General features: G+C 42.9%; 1 protein-coding gene across 1 annotated transcript in view; it reads right to left on the bottom strand.

The window, feature by feature from the left end:
• GLRA3 (glycine receptor alpha 3) overlaps positions 1-27,146 on the bottom strand; it is a 205,424-nt gene that overhangs the window by 159,650 nt on the left and 18,628 nt on the right. Inside the window, exon 2 of the mRNA XM_056560691.1 lies at positions 4,593-4,720. Coding sequence (XP_056416666.1) covers positions 4,593-4,720 — 128 coding nt within the window. The remainder of the gene's footprint in view (positions 1-4,592; positions 4,721-27,146) is intronic.

The following is a 27,146-nucleotide window of genomic DNA, read 5'->3' as shown; positions in this document are numbered from 1 at the left end:
GATACAGTCCTAGGAAAGAGTCTCCTAGGACTGTATCCACCTTTTCCAGCCCACAGGAGCACCTGAAAGCTGAACTAATTTATGCAGGAAAAGCAATCAACTGCCGAGCTGAGAAGTTCGTGACGAATCGGATTTACTGTAAGTTCACTCATCTCTAATGACAACTAACATAGTTAAACTTGTATGTTAAGTGCTAAAGATTTTAAAAAATACATACATTAAGCAAATATTGATATTGATGCTCCTTTCCCTGTATTGGCAGCTTGTTGTCTAAGTAACAATGAGCTGATAAAAAGGGGAGGACAGAAGAAGGAGGGATTATCAAGAGAAGGAGAGAATATCAGTACAAGGAAGAAAGTTTGCTGAATGAACGTATTTGCACAAACATTTACCTTGACATTCCCTACAAGTTTAACTACATTAGGTGAATTGGAAATACTCCACAAATATCCTGTATATGGCCCTAAGAAGTGTAACCTATTTTCATTTTGCCCCCTACCTACTGCCAAGTTGTGCAGACCTGGCATTGACTAACCAATTGCAGTTAACATAATATTTTTACCATATACTCATACAAACTTACAATAAAATAGCAGTAATAAACAGGGGTCAAGTCCTGTGAAAAAAAGTGTGGGAACTCTCCCACGATTTCCACTCAAGGGCTGGTCCTGCTAATGGGAATGGTGTTCCTCCTGTGGAAAAAGTGCAGGAACTCAGTTCCTACGCGTTCCTGCAGGACTTGAGCCCTGGTAATAAAACATTACACATTTATATTGTACAGCGTTGAACTGGTCTGACTGAGGTTAGTATCCATTCACAAACAGAGAGCAATCTTTGCATATTCTAAATAGTTAGTTTTGTGCTATGGTCTAACCTTAACCCAACATAAAAACAATAGCTTACATAAACAATAGCCTAATAAAATGGCCAAGATTGGTGAAGAGAGGATCCGCTACTGTTCAGGTCCACAAAAACTGAGCTGTACTTAAAATGATTTAAAAACAAATCCATTATTACTTTTCCTTAGATTTATTTAATCTTTTAAGGACACAACCCATTTTGGCCTTGAACAAACAGCCAATTTTCACTTTTGCATTCTTGTTTCGATGGGACCTTTAATCACTTGTTATTTATTTTTTTCTGATAAATGATGTAACCAAAATCAGCATTTTTTGGCATTTGGTATTTTTTTTACATTTACGTAGTTCCCCATGCAGAATCATGAACATTATATTTTAATAGTTTGGGCAAATATACATGTGGCAACACCACATATGTTTATATATATTATTATTATTATTTTTATGGGAAAAGGGTAATTTTATGTTTTATTGGGAGAGGGTCTTTTTCATTATCATTCATCACTGGAGAATGAATCCGGTGGCCAGAAGCAGGTAAGGGGACCCTCCACTGCCATTGTAACTCACTGGACACCCGCAATCATGTTGGGGGGATCTGATAAAATCCCTGTACTAACTTGCATTGATCATTTATACCTTTAGACATCGTAATCGGCATAAATCCTGAACAGGATGAAATTCACACTATAATCACTGGTGGCCACAAATATATGTCTCCCCAAAGTGTACCACAGAGTATTTTTTGAAACTAGTCAACATGTGACACATATTTTAAGATATGTGTAGCCATGTAGAAAGGCCACATTTATAGAAAATATCATCAAAAGCCAGATGCACCAATCCAACCAGAGAGCTCAAGATGGCACCCCATACTCAAGCTGGGGCAAAAACAAAAAAAGAATACAAACACCAGGGAAAGATTCAAATTTAAACAGCAAGGTTGAGAAAGCCTCATCTTATAGTTAATACTCATGATTATAACCCATGTAATGCTTCCTCTCATAGCTTCTATAATTGTACAGGAAAATTCCTACAAGGTTATATAATAAGCCATCAGTGATTTTAAGAGGGCCCGCTTATCGCCCTCTGATGGAGATGAACCCATACTGATTCTTGTGCCTTGGATTAAAGTTTTCTTGTACCAGGTAAAATATTGATCATCAAAACAGTTTTCTATACTGAGATTTGGCTCTCACCAGACTTGGTTCTTTTATGGGTACCATCTTCCCACCTAAGGCTGCATTCACACTACATTTGCAGTCTACAGCTACCGGGTCCGGCTGAGAAATTTCAAAAACAGGAGCTCCCGTATCCTAGCCGGACCTGCGCAGATTCTCATTCACTTTAATGAGCTGACCGGAGTCAGATATTGAGTCCGGGTGGCTCATTTTTGCCCCGTATCCAGTTTTGTAACTGGACCTAAAGGCATGGTATTACATGAGAGGTAAACAATTTTTTTGGGTGGACTGGGAGGGTTATGGTCCTGAGGAGCGATCTTGGGAGCCAGAGGAGAATATTCTGGACCGTGACCTTCTCAGGAGTTTTATGAACCGTAAAAAGGGGGGGGGGGAGACCAAAGGGGGGGGGGGGGTAGTGTTAGGTTCTGTGCTCTGGCCGCATTTCTCTCTGCTGTTGACCGGGCTGGGATTTGCATCGTGGGACACACCCACATGTGAATCCCAGCCCATCACTCACCTCCTGCTCCTCCTGCCTCTTCCTCCTCTGTCTCTATGCTCCAGCGTGCCTGCCTCCGTCCCCTAGGGTGCACGCGCTGGAGCTCTAAGATTTAAAGGGCCAGTGCGCCCATTAATTAAGTAATCACCTGTGGCTCAGTTAATAAATTCCTCCACCTCCCACACTTCCCTGCCGGATCTTTGTTGCCCTAGTGCCTGAGAGATAGCGTTCCTGAGTATTGCCTTGCTGTGTATCATACCCTTTGTTCTGAGACCTGGCCTTGCTACTGTGCTGCCTGCCCTGACCTTCTGCTATCCTGACCATGAGTTGCATTATCCTTCCTGTGCCTCAAATTTCCTCAGCCGCCTGTGTGGTCAAGCCATGCCAGGGGTAACGACCTGGGTGCCGCCTGCCACAGCAAGTCATCTCGCTTTGCAGCGGGCTCTGGTGAAAACCAGTGGCACTTTAGACTCCCCTCCCTGGTACGGACCGTGTCATCTACCACACAGGTCCAGTGGATCCACTACCACCAGTGTTCCTGTCTACTGAAACGTGAGTGTTACAAAAGTTATTGGCACCCTTTCAAAATTGTGGAAAAATAAGGTTGCATGTGATGCTCCTTTACACTCACTTGGGGCAAGTAACAGATGTGGGCAACATAAAAATCCCACCTGAAAGCAGATAAAAAGGAGAGAAGTTCACTTAGTCTTTGCATTGTGTGTCTGTGTGTGCCACACTAAACATGGACAACATAAAGAGGAGAAGAGAACTGTCTGAGGACTTAAGAACAAAAAATTGTGGAAAAATATCAAAAATCTCAAGGTTACAAGTCCATCTTGAGAGATCTAGATTTGCCTTTGTCCACAGTGTGCAACAATATCAAGAAGTTTGCAACATATGGCACTGTAGCTAATCTCCCTGGGCATGGAAGGAAGAGAAAAATGGATGAAAGGTGTCAACACAGGATAGTCCAGATGGTGGATAAGCAGCCCCAAACAAGTTCCAAAAATATTCAAGCTATCCTGCAGGCTCAGGGAGCATCAGTGTCAGCGCGAACTATCCATCAACATTTAAATTAAATGAAACGCTATGGCAAGAGACCCAGGAGGACCCCACTGCTGATACAGAGACATAAAAAAGCAAGACTACCTTTTGCCAAAATGAACTTGAGTAATCCAAAATCCTTCCTCAAAAACGTCTTGTGGACAGATAAGACCAAGATAAAGCTTTTTGGTAAAGCACATAATTCTACTGTTTACCTAAACTGAATGAGAAAAGAACACAGTACCTACAGTGAAATATGGTGGAGGTTCAATGATGTTTTGGGGTTGTTTTGCTGCCTCCGGCACTGGGTGCCTTGAATGTGTGCAAGGCATCATGAAATCTGAGGATTACCAACGGATTTTGGGTCGCACTGTACAGCCCAGTGTCAGAAAGCTGGGTTTGTGTCCGAGATCTTGGGTCTTCCAGCAGGACAATGACCCCAAACACAGGTCAAAAATCACCCAGAAATGGATGGCAACAAAGTGTTAGAGAGTTCTGAATTAGGCAGCAATGAGTCCAGATCTAAATCCCATTGAACACCTGTGGAAAGATCTTAAAATTGTAGTTGGGAAAAGGTGCTCTTTCAATAAGAGAGACCTGGAGCAGTTTGCAAAGGAAGATTGGTACAACATTTTGGCTGAGAGGTGTAAGAAGCTTAAGGTTGACCAATAACCTTAAACCAATAATTTTGTCAAGCCCATTTTTGGATTTTGGCGTGACATTATGTGCAATTTGCTTTTTTTCCTCCCTTTTTTGGTTTAGTTACAATAAGCACAAAGGTAATAAATGTCTGTATATCAAAACAGCAAAAACAAAAAAGAAACATAGCCATCACAACTACCTAATACACGGATGCACACTGCTGTGGCAAATACAGATTATACAAAAAAAAGGCTCTTAGTGCACTTTTTGATCAAAATGTGTCCCCCATCCACCACAGATATGTACTTATGATTTGGTTTCTTTAACCTTTTTTAATAAAAGAAGTTAATAAAACAAAAAAAAGGCTGTTACCTTTGAAGTTAGGTCTTATTCTTGCGTCATACCCAGAAGTTCTGCCCATGAGTTTGTCTAGGAAATCAGATGGTGACATCGGTGAACTACGGGATCGGGCACTGTCGGTTTCTTTGGTAGCAACCAAACTAGAAGATAAAATAGCAGCTTCATTACTTGAAATGTCAAAGTAAATAATCCAGCAAATCATTAAAAAAATACATTTACTCTATTTAAGTGAACTTGCAACTAAACAAAACCACAGATGACAATATCTGGCTTTTTTTCTGATCTTATAGGAAAGAGAATTTATTTAAAGTCTTTCATTTATATGGCAGTGGCATGTTCTTCAGTCATTTACACAGTGTATACTTACTCACAAATACATATAAAATAAGTCTAGAATATTAAAGTGTATCTGTCACCTAAACTGACCCCTGTAATGTAGGTCTATAAGCACAATGTGGGGAAATTCATCAAGACCTGTGCGTTCTTCACTCCATGCAGCTGGTGAACAGGGGGTGCTGCAGGAGGGATTGTGGGGGTCCCGCTGCAGGGATAGGAGATAAGATGTCTGGGGGCGGAGTACCCCTTTAATAGGAAAATTAGTCTTCAATTTAACAACTTACAAAACTCTAGCCCATAAAACAAGTGTGTAACGTTGACATAGGCCTTTTTTTCTAATTAAACAATTACATTTTATTAGGGAACAAAAGCCTTCTTAAACAAATATGAGTTTTATAGAAGTATATTTAGAGGAAGTAAGATAGAGGAAGTAATACAGAAAATGGTTTGAACATTAAAAGGATTGGAGTGGTTATTTTAAAGACTGTAAAAATAATACTAAATATATGGCTCTGCATACATGGTATAAAATATATAAGTTCAGGGTACAATAAAGAAATTAAGTATGATTAAGGTCCTCATTAAGGTTGGATGATGCCAACTTAGAGGCACTTAAAATAAGCCATCCCACACCTTTCCCACAATACTCATGCTGCAGAGCCTAGCTCCTTGCATTTCTGAAAAAAGAAATCCATAAAAATAAAAGATTAAATGCCTTCTAGGAAAGTTAAGGTGTTTTTAAAACAGTGATCATAGCAGAATTTTTTTTATGGCAGTTCATGTCAGAAAACAACAGATTGGTTTGTTACCCCATATCCAATGGATAGGGGATAAAGAGCTGGGATGGGAAAACCACTTTAAAGAGTACCTGTACCCAAATAAAACTTTTAATATAGTGTTCCTTGTGTAATTAGCAGATACTTTCCCATTCACTTGTTTTTAAAATTATCAACATAAATATGTTTAAAATGTAATAGAAAAAACAGCCACTAGGTGGCTCTGTTCCCTGCCGCAATTAATACAGTGAGTTTGGACTCCTCCCAGCCTGGCAGGACACGAAACTCAGTGTTTTTCTGCTCTGAGCCTGACAGCTGCACAGAAAGTGAAAGCTCCACAGATTCTCACAGAAAGCTGCACAGACTGAAACCTGCAGGAGAGCCTCTCTAAATACTGCACAGACTGAAACATGCACAGAGCATCAGGTCTTCTATTCATCACAGTGCTGCAACGATGTGAGGTGGGAGTGGTCCCCAAGCAGGCTTCAATTATCTCATGCCTGCTGGGAAATGCCCACTTTCTCCTGCTGGGAGATTGCACTATATGAACAAAAAGAAAGGTATGATACACAGCTTTTTAAAGCTCTGAATTTTTTTTAAAGTTAGAAATGTTTATTTGGTGATAGGTACTCTTTAAGAACCAAATCTGTATAGTAAACGTAAAAAAAAAAAAAAAAAATTGCAGCTTTTTTATCACATAATATACAAATTAATTAAAAGTTTCACATATGAAAATGGGGTATCAGAAAAAAGTACAGATCACAGTGCAAAAAATGAGCCCTCATACTGCTGCTTATACGGAAAAATATATAGGTCGGCAAAATAAAGGGATTTTAAACGCGCTAATTTGGTGAAAAGGTTTGAGATTTTTTTAAAGTGGTACAATAATAGAAAAGTATGAAATCATGGGTATCATTTTAATCATATTGATCCACAGAATAAAGAAAACAAGCGGTGCAGGGGATGGGGCATTGTGACATCACGGCCCGCCCCCTCAATACAAGTCTATGGGAGGAGGCGTGACACCCCTTCCATAGACTTACATTGAGGGAGCGGACATGACGTCACGAGGGGGTGGGGCCGTGATGTCATGATGCCCTCTGCCCTGTACTTCCCATCATCAGCCTCGGAGGAAACTTAGCTCTGCTTAGGCTGATTAGGTACAGAGCTGCTGTAGCAGGGGTTCCCAGCGGCGGGGCCCCGCGATCAAACATCTTATCTCCTATCCTTTTGATAGGGGATAAGATGTCTAACAGCAGAGTACCCCTTTAAGGTCAAAATGGGCTGTGTCCTTAAGGGGTTAAAGCCTTCCTTTAGACAGACTTTTTACATGGCGATTAGTTTTTTGCACTGAAATAATTTCCCCCCAAAATAGTATTAATTAGCATATGTGATATTTTTTTTTACAAGTGTTCTTTTCTTTATACAGGGCATTGCATATGTGTTCACCCCCTTGGACCTTTCTACATTTTGTCATGGTATAACCACAGTTTCAAATTTATTTAATTGCATTTTTATATAACAGACCAAAAAAGTCCATCATTTTGAAATGATGGAAATATTACATGGCTTTTAAAATTATATACAAATAAAAATCGGAAAAGTTTTGAGTGACTAAATCGGGCTGCGACCACCTTGCCTTCACAAGTCACATTAGGAAATCACTTAATTAGTAATTAGGGTCAATCCTTCAGCAAGGAGCTCAACAAACAGGTCAGGAATAAAGTTGTGTAGTTGGAAGTACAAAGCAGGGTTAGATTATAATATCATATCCCAAGCTTTGAACATCTCACAGAGCACCGTAAAATCCATCTTCAGAATATCTGAAAGAATATGGAACAACCCTAAACCTACCAAGACAAAGTGGTCTACCCAAACTGACAAACCAGGGAACGGGTAAATTAATCAGAGACGTAACCATGATGAGTCTACAAGAGCTGCAAAGATCAACAGCTGAGGTGGGAGAATCTGTCCAGAGGAAAAATATTAGTCATGTACTCCCCAAATATGGCCTTTATGAAAGAGTAGCAAGAAGAAAACCATTGTATAAAGTAAGCCACAAGAATGCCTTACTTACTAGCCATGTGGCAAACACAGCAAACAGCAAACAGGTACACTGATCAGATGAAATCAAAAATTTTACTCTTTTGGTTCAATGCAAAATACTGTGTGTGGCGGAAAGCCAACACTGCCCATTACCCTGAGTGGGTCATTATTTATGTTTAGCTGGAGCACACTGGTGAGAAGCAGCGAACTCTGCATTTCTGAGATTAGAGCGGAGGCTGGTACAGGAAATTCCTGGTGGTTCCAGTGGTTGGACCCCAGTGATCCGACACTTACGGTATTCCCTATTCTTTCAATAGAGGATCATTTTTTATAAAATGTATAATGCCTTTAATTTCTTGCCATGATGGATATATCGATCATAGAGTGGGAAGGAGTTACTATCAAGAATTAATTATTAAAAACAATTTCTAGGATTCATTTTTGACACATTTCCATAAACTGTATTTTATCCCCACTTATATTTAGCATATCAGTGAAATCCTTCTGTTGTATCATTACACGGCTTTTAATGTATGAATGATCACCATCATTAATTAACCCCAATCCAAGTCTAATGAATGAATTCTGCAAAGTAGCGGAAGCTTATTGGATAACAGCAAGAATTATATGTCTGCTCTTTTATGCCAAAGCAGCGTAAAAAGAGAAGTAAAAACAACATTTTATTTTTGTATACTGTAGGAAGTGAAGTTAGCAGCTATCGGTGGTTGTACAACTGGCTGCAGAACAGACAGAGATCCCTATGTATAAAAGAAGAACACATCTAAGAGTTGACAGATAATCAAAACCCTGTCTGTACCTGTCACTTTCACACATAGACATTTCATATCACTGGATGGACTGAATTACTGGAGGTTATGTAAAGAAAACATGACGAGTTACTGAACTACATTGGACAAGACATTAGAAATGTCTGATATTAAATAAACAAAAAATCCAATCTTAATGTAAGGTATCTTGTAATATAGATATGTATACATGAAGCAATTATTATAAAATAGAGATGCTTAGATATTTTGCTGAGAATGCAACCCACCGTCTAAAGACAACCATCGGGGATTGAATGCAAGGGAAATATAGTATTAAAGGGGTTGTGTCACCTTGCTGGTTGAGTTTTTCAGTCTTCAGCCCCAATAAGTGGTCCGAAAAGCTGGAAGCAGTCGAAGATTGGGAACATACATAATTTGCATTACTCTTGTTGGCCCTCATTTAATATTGCAAACCCAACATGCTTTGTTGAATTGTGCCCCAGATTCTGTCGCATTGCCCCAGAAATTCTGTCTGCGCCAGACTTTGCGCCGACTAACTCTCCATTTTGCTAAGAAAACTCAAAAAGGGGCATGGTCACCGAAAAGGGTTGTGTTCCCCACATTTTCAAAAAAATCCAACATATTTACTAAGGTTTCCACATAAAATGTGATGGATTTGAGCTGATGAAAACCAGACAGATCAGAGCATTTGTAAAAAAAAAAAAAGCAAAGTGTAGGGAAAGGGGAAAATGTAGGGAAACCTTAGTAAATACCATGGAAAATAATTTGTAGGGAATTAAAACCCACAAAGAAACCTACACAGCACTCTTAGTAAATAAGGGCCATTTACTACAATAGTAGTTGTGCAAATGGTGTAAAAAAGCTATACTGTTTACATAATCCCCGAACTTGTGTAAACAGCCTAGTTTGTGGGGCTGCGCCGTTTGCGCAACTCCCATTATAGTCAATGGGAGTTATCTAAATTACGTTACTTCCTCTGATCAGCTGCTTGAGGCTTTTTTGACCACTTTCAGCTGCAGACAGGCAGGTTCTATCCGGAAAACTCTATAAGCAAGGTGGCACAACCCCTTCAAATGCCAACTCCTGAGAAGAATTACTCTTATCCTCTGCTGTCACTCATAGATGAAGTCCTGAGTGGGGTACCCTTTTACTATTAAGTCCTTTTGCCTATATAACATATCACTCTTTCTGTTTTAAAGGGGTACTCCGGTGAAAAACTTTTTTTTTTATTAACTGGTGCCAGGAAGTTAAACAGATTTGTAAATTACTTTTATTAAAAAATCTTAAAGGGGTTCTCCGGTGCTTAGACATCCTTTGATATCAGATATCCTTTGGATAGGGGATAAGATGCCTGATCGCGGGAGTCCTGCCGCTGGGGACCCCCGGGATCTTGCACCCCGTTTGTAATCAGTTCCCAGAGCGTGTTCGCGTGTTGACGTCATGCCTCCGCCCCCGTGTGATGTCACGCTCCGCCCCTCAATGCAAGCCTACGGGAGGGGGCGTGATAGCTTTCCGGCGGCAGCCCTATGTGTGCAGTGAGTTTTGGAGACGGAGCCGCACATAACAGTCATGCTGGCACACGGCCCCGCCTCCAAAACTCACTACACACATAGGGCTGCTGCCAGAAAGCCCTGTGTGTATAGTGAGCAAGGAATATGCAGTGTATTTCCCATTGCTGCCGCAAATTTTGCACAGCGTGAAATACGCTGCGTATACGCCCGGTGGGAACGCACCCTAATAGAGTGAAAGAAAATAAAAAAGTAAAAATGTTCATGCCGCTGGCTTGTTAGCTTATAAGCTATGGAATTACATGCATCTACCACAAAAGAAAAACATATGCTGCTTGGTAGCAGTAGGTATATATGTTTAAAGCAGACAATATTGAAAATTGCGCATTTATATAATATATCTTATTTTGCCCACATGAGAAAAAATGTTTGTCAAGGGGGTAAAGTCAAATGGCGCTATGCGCCGTCCTGGAGGTCCTGTAAAATGAGAATTAGGTATAGGCCTTCAGTGAAAGCAGATGCTATAGGGTATCGGAGCTATGTGCTATTCCTTGTTGCTGTAGGAAAGTGTTAATTGCAGTTTGTAGGTGTGCACTGTACGCGCTGCTCACCCGGAGTATGGATCCCACATAGCTCTCTTACTTACCCGTCATAGGCCGGTCCGTCCCTTGTTGTCCAGGTAGCGGTAGTACGGCCACCGTGGGTCTGGGCAGGGAGAGGTCAGATGATGCAGGTCAGATGGTGCACGTCCGTCGCTGAAGATGGAAGTTCCCGTAGTTGGTGATGATGTTATGATTGGTGGTTTTTCCACTGGCTTGTAACTCCATTCAATATGATATTGTATATATGGCTAAGATGCTTGATGTGGTAATGTACTCTCAATACTGGCTAGAATCGTTCTGAGACCCTCTTGGTCTCTTTTTCAATAGCTAATATGGTTTAGAAGTCCATTTGGCTGTTTTTATATGGTCTGGGTGAACGTAATCAGGTGAACATAATTGATTGTTCAAATTGGTGCTGTACAGAAAATGTGGACTGGAACAGAAAACCAGAACTGAACTTTTCTGGTTCCAGACCATATAATTATATTGAAAAAGAGACCAAGAGGGTCTCGAAACGCGTCTAGACAGTATTGAGAGTACATTTCTGCATCAAGCAACTTAGCCGCATATACAATATCATATCGAATGTGCTCCGCAAGCCAGTGGGAAAACCACCAATCATTACATCATCACCAACAACCAACTTTCATCTTCAGTGACGGACGTGCACCATCTGACCTGCATCATCTGACCTCTCCCACCCCAGGCCCACCGTGACCGTACTCCCACTAGCCGGACAACGAGAGACGGACCGGCCTATGACGGGTAAGTGAAAGAGCTACGTGAGATCCATTCTCCGGTTGAGCAGTGCGTGCAGTGCACACCTACAAACTGCAATTAACACTGCTTTCCTACAGCAACAAGGAATAGCACATAGCTCCGATATCCTATAGCATCAGCCTTTACTGAAGGCCTATACCTAATTCTCATTGTACAGGACCTCCAGGACGGCACATAGCACCATTTGACTTTACCCCGTTGACAAACATTTTTTCTCATGTGGGCAGAATAAGATATATTATTTAAATGCGCAATTTGCAATATTGTCTGCATTAAACATATATACCCACTGCTACCAAGCAGCATATGTTTTTCTTTTGCAGTAGATGGATGTAACTTCATAGCTTATAAGCTAACAAGCCAGCAACATGAACATTTGTACTATTTTCTTTTCTTTTACTCTATTAATGTTTAAAAAAAAAAAAAAAAAAAAAAAAGTATACAAAACTCCATTACTGTTTTATGGGTGGTCTACATGGGCCCTGCAGACACCACACATATATCACGATTTTATCCACATTTTTTTTAATAAACCAAATCATTGTTCAAATATCTCTCAGTATATATTGCATTTCTGAGTGGAACTCTGCAGAAAGAATACACATGTCTATTCTTTCTGCAGATGCTGGAATTGAGAAATTCCATTGTGTTGCTGTGATTGAATAAAAAAAACACACAATTCTTGAATTTTTTATTTTTATTGCCAGAAAAGTTAAACAGATTTGTAAATTACATCTATTTAAAAATCTTAATCCTTCCAGTACTTATCAGTTGCTGTATACAACAGAGGAAGTTCTTTTCTTTTTGAATTTATTTTCTGTCTGACCACAGTGCCCTCTGCTGACACCTCTGTCTGTGTCAGGAACTGTCGAGAGAAGTATTGGTTTACTATGGGGATTTGTTCCTGCTCTGGTCAGTTCCTGACATGGACAGAGGTGTCAGCAGAGTGCAATGTGGTCAGACAGAAAAGAAATTCAAAAAGAAGAGAACTTCCTCTGTAGTATGCAGCAGCTGATAAGTACTGGAAGGATTAAGATTTTTAAATAGAAGTAAGTTACCAATCTGTAAAATGGAAGATAGTCAGCTCACCCGGCCACCGCACGGCAAAATAGTCCTCCAAGGATATGAAGAAAGCAGGTAGATGCCAGCGATTAAGAAACTTCACCTTTATTAAATCCACGTTAAAAACATCAACATAGAGAGACTTCAATATGACAAGCGATTAAAATACCAGGAATCAGCGCCAAGCATGACGCGTTTCAGGTCATGTGACCTTTCATCAGATGCATGGTGGGAAGCAGAGGGGAGAGGAAATATATCCCAGCCTCCTGATGGAACAGGTGAGTAAAAGTTACGAACCAGGGATTAACCCTATGCGCTCCAAAAATAGAGGCTCCCGTCTGCTAAACATTACAGGGGCAAATTCGTAAATCATTAAACAAGTTAGTAAGTTACCAATCTGTTTAACTTTCTGGCACCAGTTGATATTTAATATTTCAATTACTTTTTTGGCGCTCCTAAGGGACTTTAATTTGTGATTGCTTGATTAATTATATACATATGTATTACAGTGAACTGCCAGATCATTAATCTACTAGTGTAATAATAGGTCTGTCATGGCAGCTCTGGAGTTTCTTTATGTGATACATCATTTCTAGTTGCTGTTTTGTAAAAAATGCCCTGTGCTGTTTGAAGCTTTGGTATCACATGTCTATGTTACAACTAACGCCAGTGTATGTAATGTCAAACATATCACATGTTACATATGACACATACATTGTGTAGGGGAAAAGTGTCATAGAGGTAAAAGTCAAGTTCAGTTACAATGTTTAAAGTGTACCTGTCGTTAAGAAAATATTTTCATATAATGTTGATAATACCATTATATGTATATTTGTAATATACATTGGTTAAAAAATGTGTACATTTTTCCCTACAGCTGTGTGTCTCTGTGAGAAGTCCAAATATAGGAAGTGTGTATGGAAAAGTAGGGCTCTGTGCAGTGAGGATAAGCAAGACTTTGTGCACTAAGGACAAGCAGGGTTTTGTGCACTGAGGACAAGCATGGCTCTGTGCAGTGAGGACAGCCAGGGATCTGTGCACTGAGGACAAGCAGGTCTCTGTACTCTGAGGACAAGCAGGGCTCTGTACACTGAGGACAAGCAGGGCTCTGTACTCTGAGCACAAGCAGGGCTCTGTGCACTGAGGACAAGCAGGGCTCTGTACTCTGAGGACAAGCAGGGCTCTGTACACTGAGGACAAGTAGGGATCTGTGTACTGAGGACAAGCAGGGATTTGTACATTGAGGACAAGCAGGGCTCTGTCCACTGAGGACTAACAGGGCTCTGTACACTGAGGACAAGCAGGGCTTTGTGCACTGAGGATAAGCAGGGCTCTGTGCAGTTAGGACAAGCAGGGGTCTGTGCACTGAGGACAAGTAGGGATCTGTGTACTGAGGACAAGCAGGGATTTGTACATTGAGGACAAGCAGGGCTCTGTACACTGAGGACAAACATGGCTCTATGCACTGAGGACAAGCAGGGCTCTGTGCACTGAAGACAAGCAGGTCTCTGTGCACTGAGGACAATCAGGGCTCTGTACACTGAGGACAAGCAGGGCTCTGTGGTAGCCCTTGGGGGGTGTATGGTAGTTGGGGTGTTGTTTCGGTAGATGAGGGGTTAAGGTTAACCCTATAGTTCGTGATGCCAGGCTGAGGGCTAGTATGCTGAGGTAATTCTCCGGCCTATCGCCGCCCTTCCCAGTAACGATAGGTGCATGCATAAAATGACTGAAGGTTCACTAGGTACTTGAACTTGAACTTGGATAACTTTACTTAAATGCTTGCGGTACATCCAATGAACAGTAACAGTCTCAGGAATACAGTCTCTATCTAGTGCAATGACTGACAGTTGTCCCGGACCTTGACTTCTCATAAAAGTCTCTGAATTAGGGAATATTGTGAAGATCCGTCCGGATTTAGGAGATAGATAAGGTCCGGTGATCTTGCAGAGTGTTTAGGGATTGACACACTCACAATTTAGCAGATATCAGCCATCGCCGCAAGGCTCAGGCCTAACTCACTGATGACAGCAGCGCAGATCCTTCTCCATCAACAGCCCACGAGGAAAGAGAGTGAGCAATGGCCGCCGCTCCCTTATATGGGCAGCGGCAGGGCCGTTTTTACTGGTCCAATCAACTGTCACTCACCGTTACAAGGAGTGATGGGAGATAAACGTCACGGGAACCTCCATAGGTCCTCAAGCATAAAACCATAGAGTTCCCCCGGTCACGTGACCCCCAGGTCCTGTTACGCTATGCATAGGTAATTAACCATTTATATACACTTGTACAATCCTATATATATATATATATATATATATACAAATCCTGAAGAATTATTAGATAACTAATATCTAGATGAGAGATGATTAGGGGCGGGCTAGTTAAGAAGAACCCCGACGTCCTAGGGACTCTGGCTATGGGGACTTATATACAAAGGTATCGGATAGGATGCGGTACCGGGACACCACAGCTCTGTGTAGTGAGGACAAGCATGGTTCTGTACATTGAGGTCAAGCAGGGCTCTGTGCACTGAGGACAAGCAGGGCTCTGTGCACTGAGGACAAGCAGGGCTCTGTACACTGAGGACAAGTAGGGCTCTGTATACTGAGGACAAGCAGGGCTCTGTACACTGAGGACAAGCAGGGCTCTGTACACTGAGGACAAGCAGGGCTCTGTGCACTGAGGACAAGCAGGGCTCTGTACACTGAGGACAAGTAGGGATATGTATACTGAGGACAAGCAGGGCTCTGTACACTGAGGACAAGCAGGGCTCTGTACACTGAGGACAAGGAGGGCTCTGTGCAGTGAGGCTCTGTGACACGCTACCAGCTCAAACAGCAGGATGATTGAAAAGCCAGGAGCCTACACAAAGCCCTGCTTGTCCTGCCCTCGCTTCCTGTATTTGGTCTCCTCATAGAAACACAAAGGCAATAGCTGCAGGGACAGCATTTTTCCCCCAAAAATTATACACATTTTCTAACAAATGTATGTTAAAAATCTACAGACAATGGTATTATCTACATTATATCAAAAGTTTTTGTTAATTTTGTTAATGACAGGTACACTTTAAAATTACACTTTAAGAGTAAATATAGGTGGGCACAGGACCATTGCAATGCAGTTAGAGAACACCTAAAAACACTACGTAATTTTTAATGGATTATTAACATTTGAGGATTTTTTTTTATTTGACTATGCTACAGGGGCTGTAAAGTTAGTGTAGTTCATAATATAGTGTCTGTACCTGTGTGTGATGGTTTTCTCACAATTCTGTGATTTTCACCCCAATATTTATTTTTAACAGCATATAAAATGACTGTTGTCTCAGATTTTTCCCAGGTTGCAATGCAGCCAAGACCTGACTCACTAGTCAGCTGATGACAGGAACCCTGTCTGCTTCAATGGGTGGAGCGATCGCTTGGTGGGAGAGAGGTAAATCTGCAACTAATGCAGCAGCTATGGGTACCCTGATTGAAAACCACAGGTCTTTTGAATGGATGCAGCTCATTTATGTTTCAATGGGTGGGGTGGCTGATGTGTGGGAGCGAGGAAAATGGAATTCTGGGATTTGTAGGCAAAAAAGTGAACTCAAACAGGAAATACCAGTTCACAAAAAAATAACCACAGTGTTATGGTAATCTCACAACATAGCCTCAAGACAAGCGTAGATCCTTCCTAAGCATGTCTATTACTGTCTGCCAGGTATGTACTAAAATCCCCTTATGGTGGATAACCCCTTTAATGTGTAAAATTTTTCTGACACATTGGCCCTGATTTACTATTGTAAACCCGACCTGTTTTGTCAGGTCGCGCGCCGATTTCTGGCGCATTGCGCCAGAAATACTGTTTGCACCAGAATTTGTGCCAGAATTTCAAAAACCCAACCAACTCTCCATTTTACTTAGAAAACCTGAAAAAGGGGCATGGTCACCGAAAAGGTCCCTGACATTTTTGAAAAATCCCAACATATTCCACATAAAATGTGGTGGATTTGAACTCTAGAAAACCCCACAGCTCAGAGCATGTGTGAAAAAAGCAAAATGTAGGGAAAAGCGCAAAATGTAGGGAAACCTTAGTAAATACCATGAAAAAATACCTGTAGGGAATCGAAACCCACAAATAAAACTACACTTCACTCTTAGTAAATCAGGGCCCTTGTTTCCAAAATAGCACATTAAAGACAATCTTTACTTTATGCTTCTATAGCTCATGGATTCCAACTAAAAATCACCCTTTGACATGTAATTTAAAATGGAATTCCCATTTATTGATTTTCAATAAACCTAATGACATCTATTAAACCCTTTATCTTCAAGATGCCGACCCGTAAGTGACATAACCCTGGTAACGTGCCTCTCTCCATCTTTTGAGGTCTACACCTCTGCATTCGTCTCTTTTTTTATGCTTTACTAAAACAGCTGCAGCTGTTAGCCTGGATACCATGGAGGCCTTGGGCTTGGTTAGAGCTGAGAAATTGATTTTAGCTTTTTATGACCTTGAAAGATATAAGACCCCTATGCACTAAAGATGGGTTTTTATCTTTTTGTTTAACTACTCAACAATATTGCTTGCAAGATTGACATACAGTTATTAAAAGTGGGTGAGTCCACAAAACTGTGCTTTTTGTAGAGAGAGGGGGATCCTAGAAATGTATCGAGAAATCATAAAAAGCACACACTGTAAGAATGTCATATAAGTTACACATAACTGTAATAAATGAGCAGCCTAAGGTTGGGTTCATGCGTCATTTGTGCAGAATGTCCTCACAGAAAACATTCCACACATTTGCCTGATCCGGCGGGCACTAGGAGCGCTCGAAAATGTGCCATCTCATTTCCTTGCTGAGTCCGCAGAAAGAATAGACATGTCTATTCTTTCTGCGGACGCAGGAATTGGAGTTTCCACGGCAGAAACATCTGGCGCAGAAACTCTTCCGTGTAAACAGTTCAGCTGGATCCTATTGAAATCAATGGAACTCTGCTGCATTGAAATGTCAGTACAGAATATTTTGTCCCTTAAGGGTATGTTCACAAAGCAAATAATGCGTTGCCTTTTTTATAATAATAATAATAATAATAATAATAATAATATTATTATATATTATTACTAGCTGAGTACCCGGCGTTGCCCGGTTTTTCCTTCCTGATCCTTGTTGGAGAGGAAAATTAACAAAGGAGGAAGCTTTTGACTTCATATCCCGTCCTCATATATTGTTGTCATATCCCAACCCCATATCCCGTCCTCATATCCTGACCTCCTATCCCAACCTCCTATCCCGTCATCATATCTCAACCTCCTATCCCGACCTCCTATACCGTCCTCCTATACCATCCTCCTATACCATCCTCCTATCCCGTCCTCTTATCCCGTCCTCCTATCCTGACCTCCTATCCTGACCTCCTATGCCGTCATCATATCTCGACCTTCTATTCCGACCTCCTATCCCGTCCTCCTATCCCGTCCTCCTATCCCGTCCTCCTATCCTGTCCTCCTATCCCGTCCTCCTATCCCGTCCTCCTATCCCATCCTCCTATCTCGACCTCCTATCTCGACCTCATATCCTGTCCTCCTATCCCGACCTCCTATCCCGACATCCTATCCCGTCCTCCTATCCATTCCATCTATCCCGACCTCCTATCTCGACATCCTATCCCGACCTCTTATCCCGTCCTCCTGTCCCCCGTCCTCCTATCCCGTCCTCCTATCTTGACCTCCTATCCCGTCATCATATCTCGACCTTCTATCCCAACCTCCTATCCCGTCCTCCTATCCCGTCCTCCTATCTTGTCCTCCTATCCCGTCCTCCTTTCCCGTCCTCCAATCCCGTCCTCCTATCCCGTCCTCCTATCCGTCCTCCTATCTCGACCTCCTATCTCGACCTCATATACTGTCCTCCTATCCCGACCTCCTATGCCGACCTCCTAACCCGACATCCTATTCCGTCCTCCTATACAGTCCATCTATCCCAACCTCCTATCTTTACCTCCTATCCCGACCTTTTATCCCGTCCTCCTGTCCCCCGTCCTCCTATCCCGTCCTCCTATCCCGTCCTCCTATCCCGTCCTCCTATCCTGTCCTCCTATCCCGTCCTCCTTTCCCGTCCTCCAATCCCGTCCTCCTATCCCGTCCTCCTATCCCTACCTATCCCGACCTCCTATGCCGACCTCCTTTCCCGACATCCTATCCCGTCCTCCTATCCAGTCCATCTATCCCGACCTCCTATCTTAACCTCCTATCCCGACCTTTTATCCCGTCCTCCTGTCCCCCGTCCTCCTATCCCGTCCTCCTATCCTGTCCTCCTATCCCGTCCTCCTATCCCGTCCTCCTATCCCGTCCTCCTATCCCGTCCTCCTATCTCGACCTCCTATCTCGACCTCATATCCTGTCCTCCTATCCCGACCTCCTATCCCGACCTCTTATCCCGACATCCTATCCCATCCTCCTATCCAGTCCATCTATCCCGACCTCCTATCTCGACCTCCTATCCCGACCTCTTATCCCGTCCTCCTGTCCCCCGTCCTCCTATCCCATCCTCCTATCCTGACCTCCTATCCTGACCTCCTATCCCGTCATCATATCTCGACCTTCTATCCTGTCCTCTTATCCCGTCCTCCTATCCCGTCCTCCTATCCCGACCTCCTATCTCGACCTCCTATCTTGACCTCATATCCTGTCCTCCTATCCCGACCTCCTATCCCGACCTCCTATCCCGACATCCTATCCCGTCCTCCTATCCAGTCCATCTATCCCGACCTCCTATCTTAACCTCCTATCCCGACCTTTTATCCCGTCCTCCTGTCCCCCGTCCTCCTATCCCGTCCTCCTATCCTGTCCTCCTATCCCGTCCTCCTATCCCGTCCTCCTATCCCGTCCTCCTATCCCGTCCTCCTATCTCGACCTCCTATCTCGACCTCATATCCTGTCCTCCTATCCCGACCTCCTATCCCGACCTCTTATTCCGACATCCTATCCCGTCCTCCTATCCAGTCCATCTATCCCGACCTCCTATCTCGACCTCCTATCCCGACCTCTTATCCCGTCCTCCTGTCCCCCGTCCTCCTATCCCATCCTCCTATCCTGACCCCCTATCCTGACCTCCTATCCCGTCATCATATCTCGACCTTCTATCCTGTCCTCTTATCCCGTCCTCCTATCCCGTCCTCCAATCCCGACCTCCTATCTCAACCTCCTATCTTGACCTCATATCCTGTCCTCCTATCCCGACCTCCTATCCCGACCTCCTATCCCGACCTCCTATCCCGACATCCTATCCCGTCCTCCTATCCAGTCCATCTATCCCGACCTCCTATCTCAACCTCCTATCCCGACCTCTTATCCCGTCCTCCTATCCCGTCCTCCTATCCTGTCCTCCTATCCTGTCCTCCTATCCCATCCTCCTATCCCGTCCTCCTATCTCGACCTCCTATCTCGACCTCATATCCTGTCCTCCTATCCCGACCTCCTATCCCGACCTCTTATCCTGACATCCTATCCCGTCCTCCTATCCAGTCCATCTATCCCGACCTCCTATCTCAACCTCCTATCCCGACCTCTTATCCCGTCCTCCTATCCTGTCCTCCTATCTCGACCTCCTATCCCATCCTCCTATTTCGACCTCTGATCCCGTCCTCCTATTTCGACCTCCTATCACGACCTCCTATCCTGACCTCCTATCCCAACCTCCTATCTCGACTTCCTATCCCAACCCGTAATATGTGTACCAGGTATTGAAATATCTCCAGCCGTACGGAAGTTATATGAGAACATACATTTCCCATTGATTTTCATAGGACTTTAAACAAAACCCTGACCCTCACAAATGGGGGTAGTTAAGGGTTAAATTAACTATCCTATATTTTAAGTGGACATATAAGTAACATGTGACCAAGTATTATCAAAATATCTCCAGCCGTTTGGAAGTTATGCAGTAACATATATTTCTCATAGACTTGTATGGGACTTTTTATTTATTTATTTATATAGCGCCTACAGATTCTGCAGTGCTTACAATTATGGGGTGCAAACAAAGACAAGTATCAGACATAAAATTACACAATAACTATTCAAACAAGAGGTGTGGGGATATATTAAGGATATGTTGGGGATATGTTGGGGATATGTTGAGGATATGTTGAGGATATGTTGAGGATATGTTGGTGATATGTTGGGTATATGTTGAGGATATGTTGGGGATATGTTGGGGATATGTTGGGTATATGTTGAGGATATGTTGAGGCCAATTAGAGACTGTTGTAGGCCTGTCTGAAGAGATGTGTTTTTTGGCCACGTTTGAAACTATAGATGTTGTTGTTTAGTCTGAGGGATTGAGGGATAGCATTCCAGAGTGCAGCACGAGTGAAGTCTTGGAGACGGGAGTGAGAAGTTCGGATTATAGAAGATGTTAGTGTGAGATCATTAGCAGATCGGAGAGAACGTGTAGGATGGTAGACGGAGATGAGAAAGGAGATGTAGGGAGGTGCAGCATTGTGGAGAGCTTTGTGTGTGAGACTGAGGATTTTGTACTGTATTCTAGACTGAATTGGTAACCAGCGGCTGGAGAGGAAGATGAGTCTGGCTGCGGCATTAAGAATGGACTGGAGAGGAGAGAGTTTGGAGAAAGGAAGGCCTATTAGTAAAGAGTTACAGTAGTCGAGGCGGGAGTGAATCAAAGCAATAATGAGAGTTTTAGCAGTTTCAGTAGTGAGAAACGGGTGGATTCTTGAAATGTTTTTGAGATGCAGGTGACAAGAACGTGAAAGAGACTGAATATGGGGAGTGAAAGACAGATCACAGTCAAGTATATCTCCAAGACAGCGAGCCTGCTGCCCGCGAGTTATGGTAGTACCACATACCGAGATGGAAATGTCAGGGTTAGGTACAGTATCAGTTGATGGAGAAAAGACAAGAAGTTCTGTTTTAGAAAGATTTAGTTTCAGATATAAAGAGGACATGATGTCTGAGATGGCAGAGAGACAGTCACTGGTATTCTGTAGGAGTGAAGGGGTGATGTTGGCGGGGGATGTGTAGAGTGAAAAGAGTAGAGGACCCAGGACCGATCCCTGGGGAACCCCGACAGCAAGGGGAAGAGGAGAAGAAGTAGAGCCAGAAAACGAGAAGCGGCCAGAGAGATAGGAGGAAAACCAGGCGAGAGCAGAGTCCTTGAGACCGATGGAGCGGAGACTACTGAGGAGGAGTTGGTGATCCACAGTGTCAAAAGCCGCAGACAGGTCCAAGAGAATCAGTAAAGAGAAATTGCCATTTGATTTGGCCGTCAGAAGATCGTTAGTGACTTTGGTTAGGGCCGTTTCTGTGGAGTGAAGGGAGTGGAAACCAGACTGTAAGGGGTCAAGGAGAGAGTTCTCGGAGAGATAGCGGATGGGGCTTTAGTAGTGTTATGCACAAAAGATATGAAGGGGTTTTGGGCTGTTTACCTGTCAGTCCCCTCCAGAGGGCCCACACTGTGCCTGAAATGTAAGTCAAGGCTGCCATCTGATCTTCGACAATCCATAAAGTACTGAGAAACTGTCCTTGTAAGTACAAGTGTTAACAATACTGTAGGTACACAGTGCTGCAGTGTAATCTCACACTTTATTCTCCCTTTATTCCACAAGGTTGTCATCATCCTTATCTTCAGCAGTTCATTGTTTCAACCATTTCTTTTGTGCTGCTGTTGCTGTTCTTTCCTTTCTGCTTACATAGCACCCTGCAAATCCAGTGCATCAGTAACCTCCTTCCCCCTCCACATGCCATCTATAGTAGTGTACTGAAAACCATCCGCTAGTACAGTGCTAACCTTATATATACACTTTCATCAGCATTGTGTTTATGGTGTATATATAAGTAGGCCCAGAGGACACTAGTCTAGGGCAATGGACAGGGATGGCTTCGAGGAGGGACCCGGCTCAAACGGCGCTTACCGACCACAACAAGGTATGGAGGATAAAAGAGGATTTTATTGACCAAGATGCATCTTGGTCAGGAAAATCCTCTTTTATCCTCCATAACTTGTCGTGGTCGGTCAGCGCCGTTTGAGCATTGTCCCTCCTCGAAGCCATCCCTGTCCATTGCATATACCAGTGACCGGAGGGCAGCAGATGACCTACTATTTGTATGCTATCATCATTGTTGTGTATGAAGCTACACAACCACCCAGGTTGAATAGTCATTCGTTTTTTACCTCACACTGAGACTTAACAATATTACTCTATGGAGCGCTTGTTTTTCTACTACTAGCCTTGGGGGGGCAGTTAAAGGGGGGGGGCAGAAGACATTACCCCATCATACACCACCACTGCTTAAATTTACTTTTAAAATCATTACTTTCTTCATCTCTGTAATCACAATTGTGGCGGACGGGGGGGGGGGGGGGGGGGTCGGGGGGGGGGTGTAATTTACAGCCCAGGAATGCCCCCGGTCTCAACAAGATATTGTAGAAATCTTGCGTTATCCCTCAGCGATCTTAACATTACTGAATCTGGGTATGCAAAAGATTTTGGCAATTGCTTGCTGAGATCAAGACATGCCTGTAGTGTTAATCCCTTAAGGACCAGGCCATTTTACACCTTAAAAGGGTATTCCAGGCAAAAAAAAATTTTTATATATCAACTGGCTCCGTAAAGTTAAACAGATTTGTAAATTATTTCTAATAAAAAATCTTAATCATTCCAATAGTTATTAGCTTCTGAAGTTGAATTGCTGTTTTCTGTCTAACTGCTTTCTGATGACCCACATCCCGGGAGCTGTCCAGCTCCTATGGGGATATTTTCCCATCATGCAAGGGATATTCTCCCATCATGCACAGCTCCCGGGTCGTGACATCATCATTGAGCAGTTAGACAGAAAACTTCAGAAGCTAATAACTATTGGAAGGATTAAGATTTTTTAATAGAAGTAATTTACAAATCTGTTTAACTTTCCGGAGCCAGTTGATATATAAAAAAAAGTTTTTGCCTGGAATACCCCTTTAAGGACCAGATCGTTTTTTGGAAATATGACCGCTGTCACTTTAAACATTAATAACTCTGGAATGCTTTTACTTATCATTCTGATTCCAAGAATGTTTTTTTCGTGACGTATTCTACTTTAACATAGTGGTAAAATTTTATGGTAACTTGCATCCTTTTTTGGTGAAAAATCACCAAATTTGATGAAAAAAATGAAAATTTTGCATTTTTCTAACTTTTAAGCTCTCTGCTTGTAAGGAAAATGGATATTCAAAATAATTTTTTTTTCGGTTCACATATACAATATGTCCACTTTATGTTTGCATCATAAAATTGACATGTTTTTACTTTTGTAAGACACCAGAGGGCTTCAAAGTTCAGCAGCAATTTTCACATTTTTCACAAAATTTTCAAACTCACTATTTTTCAGTGACCAGTTCAGGTTTGAAGTGAATTTGAAGGGTCTTCATATTAAAAATACCCCACAAATGACCCTATCACTTTAAACTGCACCCCCCAATGTATTCAAAATGACATTCAGTAAGTGTTTTAACCCTTTAGGTGTTTCACAGGAATAGCAGCAAAGTGAAGGAGAAAATTCAAAATTTTCATTTTTTACACTCGCATGTTCTTGTAGACCCAATATTTGAATTTTTGCAAGGGGTAAAAAGGAGAAAATATTTACTTGTATTTGAAACCCACTTTCTCTCGAGTAAGGACATACCTCATATGTCTATGTTAATTATTCGGCGGGCGCAGTAGAGGGCTCAGAAGGGAAGGAGCGACAAATGGTTTTTGGGGGGCATGTCACCTTTAGGAAGCCCCTATGGTGCCAGGACAGCAAAAAAAAAGCACATGGCATACCATTTTGGAAACTAGACCCCTCGAGGAACATAACAAGGGGTAAAGTGAACCTTAATACCCCACAGGTGATTCACGACTTTTGCATATGTAAAAAAAAAGAAAAAATTTTTTACCGAAAATGCTTGGTTTCCCAAAAATTTTACATTTTTTAAAAGGGTAATAGCAGAAAATACCCCCAAAAATTTGAAGCCCAATTTCTCCCGATTCAGAAAACCCCCCATATGGGGGTGAAAAGTGCTCTGCTGGCGCACTACAGGTCTCAGAAGAGAAGGAGTCACATTTGACTTTTTGAAAGCAAATTTTGCTCTGGGGGCATGCCGCATTTAGAAGCCCCTATAGTGCCAGGACAGCAAAAAAAAACCACATTGCATACTATTTTGTAAACTAGACCCCTCGGGTAATGTAACAAGGGGTAATGTGAACCTTTATACCCCACAGGTGTTTCACGACTTTTGCATATGTAAAAAAAAAAAAATAATTATCTAAAATGCTTGGTTTCCCAAAAATTTTACATTTTTAAAAAGGGTAATAGCAGAAAATACCCCCCAAAATTTGTAACACAATTTCTCCTGAGTACGGAGATACCCCATATGTGTCCCAAAACTGTTGCCCTGAAATAGGATAGCGCTCCAAAGTGAGAGCGCCATGTACATTTGAGGCCTAAATTAGGGATTTGCATAGGGGTGGACATAGGGGTATTCTACGCCAGTGATTCCCAAACTGTGTGCCTCCAGCTGTTGTTTTGCAACAGCTGGAGGCTCCGTTTTGGAAACAGTGGCGTACCAGACGATTTTCATTTTTATTGGGGAGGGGAGGGGGGCTGTGTAGGGGTATGTGTATATGTAGTGTTTTTTACTTTTCATTTTATTTTGTGTTAGTGTAGTGTAATGTAGTGTTTTTAGGGTACAGTCGCACGGGCGGGGGTTCACAGTAGTTTCTCGCTGGCAGTTTGAGCTGCGGCAGAAAATTTGCCGCAGCTCAGACTTGCAGCTGGATACTTACTGTAAACCTCCACCCATGTGAGTGTACCCTGTAAATTCACATTGGGGTGGGGGAAACATCCAGCTGTTGCAAAACTACAACTTCCAGCATGTACGGTCTATCAGTGCGTTCTGGGAGTTGTAGTTTTGCAACAGCTGGAGGCACACTGGTTGTGAAACACCGAGTTTGGTAACAAACTCAGTGTTTTGCAACCAGTGTGCCTTCAGCTGTTGCAAAAGCTACAACCCCCAGCATGTAGGGACAGCCGAAGGGCATGCTGGGACTTGTAGTTATGCAACAGCTGGAGGCATACTACTTTGGCTGGGGATTGCAGTTATGCAACAGCTGGAGACACACTGGTTTGCTACTTAACTCAGTGTTTCACAACTAGTGTGCCTTCAGCTGTTGCAAAACTACAACTCTCAGCAGTCACCGACAGCCAACGGGCATGCTGGGAGTTGTAGTTATGCAACCAGCAGATGCACCACTACAACTCCCAGCATGCACTTTAGCTGATTGTGCAAGCTGGAAGTTGTAGTTATACAACAGCTGAAGGTACACTTTTCCATAGAAAAAATGTGCCTCCAGCTGTTGCAAAACTATAAGTCCCAGCATGCCCATAAGGGAATGCTGGGAGTTGTGGTGGTCTGCCTCCTGCTGTTGCATAACTAGAGCTCCCAGCATTCCCTTTTTGCATGCTGGGAGCTGTTGCTAAGCAACAGCAGGAGGCTGTCAATCACCTCCAACTGCTGCTCCGCTGCAGGTCAGTCCCTCGCCGCCGCCGCTCCTGGGGCCCCGATCCCAACATTGATGCCGGGGATCGGGGTCCCCAGCTCCCGAGGTCTTCTTCCCGCACCCGCTCACGTCCTCCGGAAGAGGGGCGGAGCGGGTTGCGGGAGTGACACCCGCAGCAGGTGCCCTGACCAGTGCCACCTCACCCCTGCTGGCTATGGCTGTTCGGGGCCGTCAGAGACGATTTCCATGCTTTTTGGCAGAACGATTTCAGCAGGCATCGGGCACCGGCTCCCCTCCGGCTAGCGGTGGGGGTCCAGGAATGGACAGGACGTACTCCTACGTCCTCGGTCCTTAAGGACTCGGAAACGGGGGCGTAGGAGTACGTCCATTGTCCTTAAGGGGTTAATTGTGCCTGAACAGGTGTGATTGCAGTGCTATAGATTGTGCTTACTTGTCAGAGCTGGAGGTGCCTACCGAAATGACTAGATGTGAAAGTTAAATATTAAGTCCAACAATCTTAATTACAGTGGGGCAAAAAAGTATTTAGTTCTCCCACTTAAAAAGGAGGAGGCATGTAATTTTCATCATAGGTATACCTCAACTAAGAGAGACATAATGATAAAAGAAATCCCTAAAATCACATTGTCTGATTTTTAAAGAATTTATTTGCAAATTATGATGGAAAATAAGTATTTGGTCAATAACAAAAGTTTATCTTAATACTTTGTTCTATACCCTTTGTTGGCAATGACGGAGGTCAAAATTTTTCTGAAAGTATTCACGAGGTTTTCACACACTGGCCCATTCCTCCATGCAAATTATCTCTAGAGCAGAGATGTTTTGGGGCTGTCGCTGGGCAAAACGGACTTTCAACTCCCTCCAAAGGTTTTCTATGGGGTTGAGACCTGGAGACTTGCTAGGCCACTCCAGGACCTTGAAATGCTTCTTACGAAGCAACTCCTTCATTGCCCGGGCGGTGTGTTTGGGATCATTATCATGCTGAAAGACCCAGCCATGTTTCATCTTCAATGCCCTTGCTGATGGAAAGAGTTTCTCTCTCATGTTTCCACCCCCCATGCTTCACAGTAGGTATGGTGTTCTTTGGATGCAACTCAGCATTCCTTCTCCTCCAAACACGGCAAGTT

This window comes from Hyla sarda, chromosome 1 (genome assembly GCF_029499605.1).
Source record: "Hyla sarda isolate aHylSar1 chromosome 1, aHylSar1.hap1, whole genome shotgun sequence".
Lineage (NCBI taxonomy): Eukaryota > Metazoa > Chordata > Amphibia > Anura > Hylidae > Hyla > Hyla sarda.
This window is presented reverse-complemented; position numbering and strand designations above follow the sequence as displayed.